General features: G+C 46.3%; 1 protein-coding gene across 1 annotated transcript in view; it reads left to right on the forward strand.

Moving 5' to 3' along the window:
* Window positions 1–12,548, forward strand: part of NLK (nemo like kinase) — a 1,424,501-nt gene that overhangs the window by 410,501 nt on the left and 1,001,452 nt on the right. Inside the window, exon 2 of the mRNA XM_085649870.1 lies at window positions 622–751. Within this exon, the coding sequence (XP_085505996.1) occupies window positions 622–751 (130 nt within the window). The remainder of the gene's footprint in view (window positions 1–621; window positions 752–12,548) is intronic.

Genomic DNA, 12,548 nt, shown 5'->3' on the forward strand with positions numbered 1-12,548 from the left:
CCGGATCCAGTTCGACCAGATACCAACAGTTTGCACTATTTTTACCGACAATAAAAAAACATTTTTAAAAAACGTGTGTCCGATTCTACTGATTGGATCGTTTTGTTGTTATTTAAACATTTTAGAATGTACTCTATTTTTCTAAATTCGTTTGGGATTTTTCTTGTGTTGTGTTTTACTACTCTGTGTTGCGTAAATACTTGCCCATTGCCTCTAAGTTAAGCCTAACGGCTTTTTAGCCATCCGACCAGCGGGTTAAACACAGGTTAATTTAGTGACTTTTGTGGTTCAACCCTCCCAATGAGTAACCCAGTTTCTTACAGATATTTTGTGTTCATGAATTAAGTGAAGATCTCTATAATATAGTACTAGATTTACAAATGAGTAACTTTTCCCTCCTTCCCTGACAAAATATCATTATGCACACAAAGTAGAAAATATGCACTCCAGTTGAGTCATCATTAATGCCGTACAGCCTCTTATCAATGGCCCTGCCATTGCCTTTTAATTTTCTAACTGACTTAGCATTTATGTGGCTTAGGATAGGCATATATGTATGTTTAATGAGTGTTTTAGCTGCATTGCAATAAATTCTAAATGCATATTCTATTGCCTTCACAGGTCTGTGACAGATCCTAGAGATGGAAAGAGGGTTGCTCTTAAAAAAATGCCTAACGTCTTCCAAAATTTGGTCTCATGCAAAAGGGTCTTCCGCGAGTTGAAGATGCTGTGTTTTTTTAAACATGACAATGTAAGTACACAATTTCGGTTCAACAGTTAAGGAGGACTTGTAGCATAGACTTAACATAAAAATTTAGAAATATATACATTATATCAATAAGTGTTTGCTCCTCCAAAATATGTCATTACTTTTCTTTTTAAAAATGCTTTTTATTTCTCTGTTAAATCATATTAACAAATACTGGGTAAACTGTTTTGATAATATACATATAAGTTGGCAAATAATATTGTATGAAAGAAACCATTCGGGAGTCCTGGTGATGGTGTCTTTTTAGTATATATAGATGAAAGTATAAACCATGTCATTCCCTTAGACTAGGCTGGAAATCATTAATGTAAACGCGTTACAAATGTACTACAAATCTAAAGTACAGATTTAATTATTTTATTGGCGAGCATATTTCCACCAGCACCTTCAGTCTTAGAACAGTGGGATCTAAATGTATGTGCTCAGCTGGTGGCTCAATATCCTTTTCCAATTGTGATGCAAAATTGACTCTGAAGACTGATTCTGAAGCAATAACTAGAGCCAAACAAACCTTCCACACATTCTTTTCAAAAGACAAATGTAACTATGATGGTGAAATGTTCTTCCTTGCCAGTGGTGCTGGTAGAGTTCTGTATTTTGGACAAATGTACATTATTACTGGTTGTTAAAGGTCCTAAACCAGAGTTATAGGCTCGAAAAGCAGGCAAGGGCGTATAATGAGGGAGAGGGCCTTTAACAACCAGTATAGCCTGAGGCAGAAGAGCTGTAAGGCTATTAGAAAATTCTACCCATGTTTGTAGAATGTTCTAAATTAAAAAGGGAGAAACATGAAGAAAAACATTAGAATGTTAAAGCTGTGGGCTTATACAAACAGTTATAAGCCTGGACTACTACGTTATAATATTTATTATAGGTCATTTTGTGTGTGCACAGGCATTTTCAAACACTCATCTGATAAGTTGCATTCCTAATCTACCTTATTTTGAGCTAAATAGAGCATTTGAAAGTAGTGTTACACTGGCATTAGGCCAAATCTTGTTACTATGCTTCTGGAGGGCTTGGCGAGATGCTGAATATAGCGAGCACTTGCTGAGGGGGTCCACTCTTGGAGCCCTTATCCATAGCAATCACAAGATAGCTGAGGCGAGAACAGCACTAGCAGATACTGCTGGGGCGTGGTCTGTTTACTTGGTGACACCTCCTCTCTGGAGAGGGCTCTATTTTCAGAGCTAGCGGACCAGGCGGCTGTAGAGAGCTGCAGGGAATGACGAGATACAGCCCATCTGAAGCTGGAGAAGGGCTTTGAATGAGAAAAGGCCTTACTGGGAAAATGTGGCAGCCACAATCTGGCAGTCCTGAGCCTCGCTGGTGGAGCCTTTACACGTGGGGCCCTTGCTGGATCCCGGGGCCATCCCTGTGTGCCCTGCAGAAGACGAATGGGGGGGTGATCGCAGCTGCGTTCTTATTGAGTGGCCCCGCAGTGGTGACGCAGAGCTCTGGGACCCCACTTGACGGCGTGGCGTCCACTGTCCTCCCTTGAGCTGAGCAGTAGTGGAGGGTACTATGAGCTACAGATAGGACCACCCATCTAGGCACCTCTTTAAATGGGAGGATAAACCGCTCTCAATTGCGTCCCAGGAAAATACCCGTAGAGTGTGGGGGCTCCCACAAGACCCACCAGGGGCGGTTCCTCCTCTTGGACACTTGGGTGTTGCCCAACTCCCCACCCACCCAAGTGTAGGCATCTGCGCCATAATTTTAAAAAATTGTCCTATCCAAGCACTGTCTATTGCCCACCATGGCTCCTTTGCGCTGGGTTTGGTGTAGCCTGGCAGGTCGTCAATGGCCAATCTGGTGATTGGCAATGCTGCAGTAGCATAAAGCCCATGCGCATATCCGGTTGGACAGGTCTTGTACGTATGTCGCGTTGGACACAGTACATCAGGCTCTTAACACTAGCATTCTGTTAGGGGTCAGGGGAAAGGCAGAGCAGTCCTCCTGGCCTCCTTGGGAGCTCCAAGTTCACCAGTCCGTACCAATCCAGGCTTTGCTCTCATGCAGCTTTCAATCCAGGCTTTGCTCTCATGCTGCTTTAAGTATACGAGCAAAGCCAGCATTGGTGTTGGCAGTCTAGCCATGTCCTAGCGGGCTATGCTTTCAAGGCAGCGCGGGGACTTGTGTGATTAAATAAATGATCAGTCGCTATGTGGCTTTATTTTAAAGGTATAAAGTGATAGGTTTTTTCCTAATGGTGGCGCAAAGGTGCTGCTTTTTAGGTCGAGCCTGAGCCAGCGCGCAAACGTTGCTCTGCGAGTCTTATTGTGTTTACTCGGAGTGGGTCTGACTCCTCCCACACACAGAATTGGCTATTGCATGTGTCTTTCAATAATGAAAGCACGCAAATGGCTAAAGTCGGGCGCATGTCCCACCTCTTTTTTAATGTTCACTCCCACAGTGTTTTGCTCTCGGGAGCAAGTAGCGGCGCGCAGGGTGACAGCTGCATTCCTCGTGGGTCAGGTTACCATTTTTCTTTTTTTTTTTTTTACTTATTCAGCGTTGCAGGGGTTTTGAACCAGCCCCGCATTCGTGTTTTAGTAGCTTTAGAAGTGCTGTGGGTGGAAGGGAGGAGGGAAGTCGCATGGTCGTTTGCAGAATGGAAACTTTATTTTTATTTTTTATTTGATTTAAATGGGGCTGCCACTGCGAAAAGTTTTTTCAAGCACAAAAACGCCGCAGCTTATGGCCACCCATAAAACTCGCAGGGAGAGGCTGCGAGGGTTCGTTCCAGGCAGACCTTCTTCTGGGGGATCTTGAACTGAAGTGAGCACAAATCTACTCATCTTATATTTTCTTTACATGGTTTTGAATCTCGAGAAACAAAAGCTTGTCCTGCCTCTGTGCCTGCAGAGGAGAGGGCTGAGGAATGCAGGTTTTGACATCTGTCTAATCAGCTTACCACATCAGCTCTACTTGGGGCTCACATCATGTTTTCCCAGATATAGATTTGAGCTCGAGCCCTCGGTAACCATCCAAGGGGGCATCGAGGTATGAAGTGGGCCAGTCCCCGAAGTGCCACGGAACCTGTAGTCTGTTACTGGCGCTCCAGAATGGACCAAATCGGGTCCCTAGAATGGCGCTGGCCATGGGGCTTTTAATGCGTTCCGAGGAGACGTGACCATCAGGTTTGTTGCTTTTGCATTTCCTCTTAAATATTAACTGGTGCTGCACAGCTTCAGGGCACCATCCTGGACGGTTCAGTGAGTACACATACAAATAAAGGTCATGTTTTATTTTGTTTTGGAGTGGTGTGAACTCTTGTCCTACGTTATAATATTTATTATAGGTCATTTTGTGTGTGCACAGGCATTTTCAAACACTTTCATCTGATAAGTTGCATTCCTAATCTACCTTATTTTGAGCTAAATAGAGCATTTGAAAGTAGTGTTACACTGGCATTAGGCCAAATCTTGTTACTATGCTTCTGGAGGGCTTGGCGAGATGCTGAATATAGCGAGCACTTGCTGAGGGGGTCCACTCTTGGAGCCCTTATCCATAGCAATCACAAGATAGCTGAGGCGAGAACAGCACTAGCAGATACTGCTGGGGCGTGGTCTGTTTACTTGGTGACACCTCCTCTCTGGAGAGGGCTCTATTTTCAGAGCTAGCGGACCAGGCGGCTGTAGAGAGCTGCAGGGAATGACGAGATACAGCCCATCTGAAGCTGGAGAAGGGCTTTGAATGAGAAAAGGCCTTACTGGGAAAATGTGGCAGCCACAATCTGGCAGTCCTGAGCCTCGCTGGTGGAGCCTTTACACGTGGGGCCCTTGCTGGATCCCGGGGCCATCCCTGTGTGCCCTGCAGAAGACGAATGGGGGGGTGATCGCAGCTGCGTTCTTATTGAGTGGCCCCGCAGTGGTGACGCAGAGCTCTGGGACCCCACTTGACGGCGTGGCGTCCACTGTCCTCCCTTGAGCTGAGCAGTAGTGGAGGGTGGCTGCCTCCTGACTACCAACAGGCTTTTCTTCCAGGGACAGTCAGCGAACATGCAGTGAACGAGTGCAATGCCGCCCCGGTGCCCCAGGGTATAAGACTCCTGCGGCCTGTGCAGCACCCTGTGAAGTGCCCTGTGAGGCACCTTCCCCAGGTTAGTGGGGAATCTACTCAAGCTTTTGCCCACTGACATGCAGGGAGTCCACCCTCTGGTGCAACCTGTTTGAACTGCAGGGATGCTTGGGTGGAGGTGTGCCCCATTGCTGACCCAGATGACTTCGCTGCCCATGAGAAGAGGCCGACTTCCTGATTTGCTTGACAACTAAGCCCTGTCACCTCAGCTCAGGGAGCTAACACGCTCCCCACAACCACTCTTCTCCCTGACACTGAATGCCGCAAGGAACAGGATGTCTACGGACTGGCCTCTGGTGCACCCCATCTTGGCTAGGGAGATGACGAGGGACCTATGATAGAGAGGTATTGAATGGCTAAGCGTATTCCATGTACAATCTTCTGAACTCCGTGTAAGGACTGACTATATTAATCCCTCCTCTGTACTTCGGGCTCACAACTAATTTGCCGTGGACTCAGACGCATCCCGACTGCCGCCCCGTGGCCACCCCTCTGACTGCACAGAGTCACTGCCTACTAGCAAAGCAAAAGGGGCATGCCAGGGGTCAGGCACAAGCAAGAGCAGTTGATCAAAGCCTTTCCGGAGCAGTCTCTAATTCGCTCCAGTACAGTGGCATTGGGGATGAGAGGCAGGGCCATCACAGACTCATGCGCCAGTGATGGCCCCCAAACCAGGACCTGGGTATCACAAAACACCTTCTGATACTAAAGTCTGACTAACGCAGCAACCTACAGGAGGTGAAACAAAACTGTCGGACTTGGCAGTAGGGTTTATGGCATCGAGACAAGTCTACAATAGAAAATTGATGACTGTGAAACGCTACAAGAGAAAATGTTTACAATGGAGGAGCAGCACATCCCCCCCTACAGGAGATATGTGAGGACCTTTAGAACAGATCCAGCAGAAACAATATTCATATCAAGGCTGTCCCAGAAGAGAACTTGAAAGCCATCCTGAAATCCGTGGGGGTCCTCCCTATCTGACTCTATAAAACTCACAGGGTCTTCCAACAGCAAACCCTACGAGAGTCTCCACAAGACGTACTAACCAGGGTCCACTTCAGTGAAGATAAGGAGGTCGTGATTTAGCGATTCAATGTTTGATGCCCAATCTCATGTAATGCATGGTCGACCAGCGCTTTCAAGACCTCTTGCCAGTCACACTAGGCAAACGCAAAGGCCTTAAACCTATGCTGGACTTTTTCTACTACAAGGACATGAGCTACAGATAGGACCACCCATCTAGGCACCTCTTTAAATGGGAGGATAAACCGCTCTCAATTGCGTCCCAGGAAAATACCCGTAGAGTGTGGGGGCTCCCACAAGACCCACCAGGGGCGGTTCCTCCTCTTGGACACTTGGGTGTTGCCCAACTCCCCACCCACCCAAGTGTAGGCATCTGCGCCATAATTTTAAAAAATTGTCCTATCCAAGCACTGTCTATTGCCCACCATGGCTCCTTTGCGCTGGCTTTGGTGTAGCCTGGCAGGTCGTCAATGGCCAATCTGGTGATTGGCAATGCTGCAGTAGCATAAAGCCCATGCGCATATCCGGTTGGACAGGTCTTGTACGTATGTCGCGTTGGACACAGTACATCAGGCTCTTAACACTAGCATTCTGTTAGGGGTCAGGGGAAAGGCAGAGCAGTCCTCCTGGCCTCCTTGGGAGCTCCAAGTTCACCAGTCCGTACCAATCCAGGCTTTGCTCTCATGCAGCTTTCAATCCAGGCTTTGCTCTCATGCTGCTTTAAGTATACGAGCAAAGCCAGCATTGGTGTTGGCAGTCTAGCCATGTCCTAGCGGGCTATGCTTTCAAGGCAGCGCGGGGACTTGTGTGATTAAATAAATGATCAGTCGCTATGTGGCTTTATTTTAAAGGTATAAAGTGATAGGTTTTTTCCTAATGGTGGCGCAAAGGTGCTGCTTTTTAGGTCGAGCCTGAGCCAGCGCGCAAACGTTGCTCTGCGAGTCTTATTGTGTTTACTCGGAGTGGGTCTGACTCATCCCACACACAGAATTGGCTATTGCATGTGTCTTTCAATAATGAAAGCACGCAAATGGCTAAAGTCGGGCGCATGTCCCACCTCTTTTTTAATGTTCACTCCCACAGTGTTTTGCTCTCGGGAGCAAGTAGCGGCGCGCAGGGTGACAGCTGCATTCCTCGTGGGTCAGGTTACCATTTTTCTTTTTTTTTTTTTTACTTATTCAGCGTTGCAGGGGTTTTGAACCAGCCCCGCATTCGTGTTTTAGTAGCTTTAGAAGTGCTGTGGGTGGAAGGGAGGAGGGAAGTCGCATGGTCGTTTGCAGAATGGAAACTTTATTTTTATTTTTTATTTGATTTAAATGGGGCTGCCACTGCGAAAAGTTTTTTCAAGCACAAAAACGCCGCAGCTTATGGCCACCCATAAAACTCGCAGGGAGAGGCTGCGAGGGTTCGTTCCAGGCAGACCTTCTTCTGGGGGATCTTGAACTGAAGTGAGCACAAATCTACTCATCTTATATTTTCTTTACATGGTTTTGAATCTCGAGAAACAAAAGCTTGTCCTGCCTCTGTGCCTGCAGAGGAGAGGGCTGAGGAATGCAGGTTTTGACATCTGTCTAATCAGCTTACCACATCAGCTCTACTTGGGGCTCACATCATGTTTTCCCAGATATAGATTTGAGCTCGAGCCCTCGGTAACCATCCAAGGGGGCATCGAGGTATGAAGTGGGCCAGTCCCCGAAGTGCCACGGAACCTGTAGTCTGTTACTGGCGCTCCAGAATGGACCAAATCGGGTCCCTAGAATGGCGCTGGCCATGGGGCTTTTAATGCGTTCCGAGGAGACGTGACCATCAGGTTTGTTGCTTTTGCATTTCCTCTTAAATATTAACTGGTGCTGCACAGCTTCAGGGCACCATCCTGGACGGTTCAGTGAGTACACATACAAATAAAGGTCATGTTTTATTTTGTTTTGGAGTGGTGTGAACTCTTGTCCTTTTCCTTTTGATTCTAGTTTGCGTCAAAAACAGAAATAAGACACCTCAGAATATCCACATGGTACTTAAAGAAAATAGTTATTAGTAGACGGTGCATAATATTTATTTTCGTTAACAATTGTTTTACATGCTGATGTTACACCTATCTAATGGTGACATGTATACACTGGAAAGATGGCACTTCATTGAAACAATAAGGAAACTGGCACTGGACGGCTTATGCTGACATTGTCCAAAAACACAATTTAGAAGAATTCTACGGCTATGAATCCAAATGGAGGCGATCTGAAAACGTATGTAGGCTGCTCGGACAGTTTAGATTGAGCAGCCTTATCTTGGGGTAGCAGAACCATGCAGGTGTACCTGATCAATAGTATCGACGGAGAGACCACAATTAAAGCTTGGTTTTATTTAGGGATCATTGTTAAACACTCTTTACCCTTGTGGCATCCGTGCACCCAGCCCTTCACCATGTTGCTTCAGTGACCCCCCTGCCCTCCCCTTGTTGCTTTTGTTTGTACCTTGCCCTCCACTTGTTGATTCTGTGTGCCCCGCCTTTCCCATCTTGCTTTTACGTCTCTGCTATCCTCCTATTGCTTTGGTGTCCCTCTGCCTTTCCCCGTGTTGCTGCTGTGTTCCCCCGCCCTCCCCGTGCTGCTTCACCCCTTGCTATTTCCCTGATCAGGGGCGTAGGAGACACTTAAATTCTGGGGGGGACAGGGACAACCTTGTGAACTTTCCAGTGACCCTATACAAATCACCACCCGTTAAACAAATACAATCGCATACTTTCGAAGTGAAATATTGAGAAAAGCAGGCATGTAGTCACAGTTTGCATGTATGCTTTATTGTTATTTACATTCATATAGTAATGAGACCAAATGTTTAAAAAAAACATATATATGAATCTTGCATCTTAATGCACAAAGCAAACAAGGGCCGCTGACTTAGGGTGGGGGCGTCGTGTTTGAAAGTGCATTAGGGTTTGAAAAGTACCTGCTGCTGCATTCCTGGTCTCCAGCATTTTTCAGGCAACAATAAAAATGTGAAGATAACTTTGGTGATTAATGTTCTTTTTTGAGAGAGATCAAAGGCTTGTCTAGTGAAAGTTTTAATTCAATAGGTCAGTGAGTTACTGCTTTTGTCTAAGATATTCTTTTGGTATTTGAAGTTTATAAGTTAAAATCCTAACATTGAACAGTGAGCAATTAACCGTCATCAAAGAGCTGCATAAAAACTTCAATGTATAGATTAGAACGTTATGATTTTTCCCCAGTCTTTCCCTATCCTAATGTTGGAAAATGGGTTCATTAGGATAGAAATCAATTCTGATTATTGAAGAGAACCCCCCAACCATGGTGTTATGTTTTACATTCTGAGTTTTTGTTTCTCTAGTGTTGCAAAGCCGCCCTGGGCACTCCCCAACTTTTTGCTGACTGGTACTGGTGGTACCTGACTGACCCTGGCCTCTGCCTAAACAGCCAGTGCTATTCTGAAAGAGGCACTTAAAAACACAGTGAAAACACCTGCATACACTAGGGTGCACTATAGGTTAGGGTACCCCTATGATTGGCATGACCTCTCCTATAAGGCCCTAGTACATAATAGGGCAGGGGGACTAGAACTACTTTTAAGTCCCTAGAATATAATAAGGCATGGCAGTTTAGAGGCCAGCAGCCCTTTCTGCGCTTGCATGTGTGCACTGCTGAAGCCTGAGGTCAGTTTAAAAGTAGCCCTGTGTTATAGGGCTGCTTTTAAAATGCAAATTGTGCTCAAACTCGACTTTAGGTTTGGGGAACTTACAAATCTTACAAATTGATCAACTACAATGTTGGGGCAAAATTAAGTGGAAAAATGTTTTCCACTTAACTATGGCTGTATCATATTTGCCACATAATACATCATCTGCTGCATAATCTAACGATTTCCTCCAAAACAATTTTGTAGCTCAAACGGATCCCAAATTACTAAAAGAAATGTGACTTGTGTTGCTGTGAAGTTTAGGGCCCTTTGCAAAGGTTAGTAAAGAAAACAATTCCTAAGAAAACAATTGGTCCCAGACACTCCTAATGACACTCAAATTAATACCTGTAGGAGAGTGTAGTATGCATTCAATTCATACAACCAAAAATGTATTATGTAAAGGCACATTCAACAGGGAAATCTCATAGATATGAGGCCAACCAAAGTCAATTAAATTGCAAACATCAATTTATTTCCCGCTGAATCATATTCATAAAATGCAAACTTAGGGGCTGACTACGATGGCAGGCGGACTTCAGTACCACCGCCATCGAATCGGGGAATGGGACCGCTGGCCTTCAAGGTGGAGGCCCCACGATAGGCATTACAATGCGACTGCCACTACGGTGTTCGCAGTGCCTATCTTTTACATTGCAGCAGGTGCTGCTGGCTGCATCATCCGCCGCAAAGTTAAAAAAAAAAGGAACATGTTAAATATATCGGTGCCTGCCACATGGTGCAGTGATATGTTGTGGGGCATCATAGATGCCCCCCAGGACCCATGTCTGAGGGCCAGGGGTAAAGGGGCCTGCTACGGGCCCCCAATGTCCCTTTCGCCAGCATTTCCATGGCAGGTGAACCACCATTGATAAGCTGGCGGGTAAGGGACATCGTAATCCCTGCTGCGGTGCATGGTAGGCACCACCAGCATTGTAGGAACCACGAGCCCCTCCACCACACCGGCGGGCCCAAGAAGCCCGTCGGGTGCGTGGTGGTTGGTCTTTCCGACCGCCAGGTAACCACCCGCCATTGTAATATGGCGGGCTGTGATGCAGTCACCAATGGCGGTGGGACCGCCACCGGCGGGGTGACATGGCGGTCCCACTGCCATTATAATCACCCCCTAAGTTTGGTGTGCATGCAAATCCTACATTGCCAACCCCTGGCAAGTTGCACTGCTAGTGCTGGAAAAAGGCCAATGGAGGTACCAATGGGTGAGGTGGACTGGCCTCAAGGGTCTTGTGATCTCAGTGACAGATTCACTGTGGATCTAGGATGTGCTTCTTCATATGCCTGCCCGTAAGACTGGAAGTGAACGGCCGTATGGATTGTGGTGCTAAGACACCTGGGCTTCTAAGGTCTATCGGGCCTTCTAAGGTGTAGCATCGGAATAAGCTCTGTCAGGAGTGGTATGGTGAACTGGTCATGAAGGTCTGAACATGGTTCTCCAGTTCCAAATTCAGCAGCTCTGGCCAGAGTGCCACATTCTCTCCCACACTGAACACCATACTGCCCCACTGAGAGAAACTCGCACTGCCTTCAGCACAACTCAATTGTGCTGCGACTAAATTCAAATTATGCACTAGACAACAGTAAAATGCTGCCTGAAAAAAAATGAATAACACCCTGGAAAAAGCAAACACTCATATAGAATGCAAGAATAAGCAAAGCATGCGAACTGTAATCAGAAAAAAACATGGTTACCTTAACGGTTTTAAACTCATTATTCAGAAATCAGTAAGTGATTTTGCCTAAAAAGTTCAGGACATGGCTACAGGACCAGGAAGGGACCCCTTTCAATGTCCATTGCTTATATCCTTTCAAAATGTAAGCAGTTTGGTTTAAAAAAAACCACATCCCCAAACACAGAGCCGCATTTTATAAGTTAAAATAATTAAAAAGTTGAAAACGATCATATTAAACGTTTCCACTCTACCCATCAACCAGGTATTGCAGTCCCTTTAGGAATGGCGCACTTACCCACCCTGGGAAAACATTGTTGTTCAAAGAAAGAAGATAAAAAGAAAGTAGCGCTTTCACTGGCAAACTCTGTAAAGTGGCGCTAATGTGTGTGGGTGTAAATAACAGTCTGGCCTGTCTGCTGTCCACTCTGTATTGCTTTATTTAGGTATTTAACTATTTTTCTCTCCATTCCGAGGTTTTTCTTTTCAATAGCAAACAGAAAATGAGGACATTTACAGCCAAAGTGTTCAGCCTTTTTTGGATCAATTTCACAGGGGAACAAATAAAGAAAAGGAGAGGCAAGAGAGATACCTTAAGAGCTGCCTCTTGAAATCAGCGCGTAAGCAGGAGCGAGACAGAGACAGAAAGAGATGGAGGAATAAAGAGAGGAGGGCAGCCGCCAGAGGCAGATCAGGAGTAGTGGACACGGTCCTTGCCATGAAGGAAAAGAGACAGCGTTTATTTTTTCTCCGTTCTCCCCCCTTCCCAGAACGGCTGAGCCTTCCTGCAGCAGAACAAAAGGCAGAGGGCGGGTGGCCTCTGACTCCAGACAGGTCAAGTGCAGGGCCATTAGGTAGCGCTTTCGCGTGCTAATGGCCCTGCGATAACAGAAGGGAGAGGGGAAATTCCTTTGTCCCCTCGTCCCCCCCACCCTTGTCCCCCGTGTCCCCCCCACTCCAAAATCTGGGGGGGATATATCCCCCGCGTCCCCCACACTTCCTACGCCCATGTCCCTGATTGCTTTAAAAAGTATTAAAAACGCTTTTACATGTTTTATTTTTGATCACCGATCCTACTTGGATCAGTATCTAAAAACAGAAAGTGTCCATGTCATTTTGTCGATGAACATGCATGGTGCCTACACAAGGAGGCTGGCAGCCACGCAAACCTTTTTAGGTCTCGCCTAGCGATGCAGCGCAAAGCGCTGCTTGCTATCGGCGAGATATACTGTTACCGACTTGGCTCGGAAGGGGGACAGGACCTGTGCATACGTATGGCAAGATAGAAGATGTGC

This window comes from Triturus cristatus, chromosome 3_2, assembly GCF_964204655.1.
Source record: "Triturus cristatus chromosome 3_2, aTriCri1.1, whole genome shotgun sequence".
NCBI lineage: Eukaryota > Metazoa > Chordata > Amphibia > Caudata > Salamandridae > Triturus > Triturus cristatus.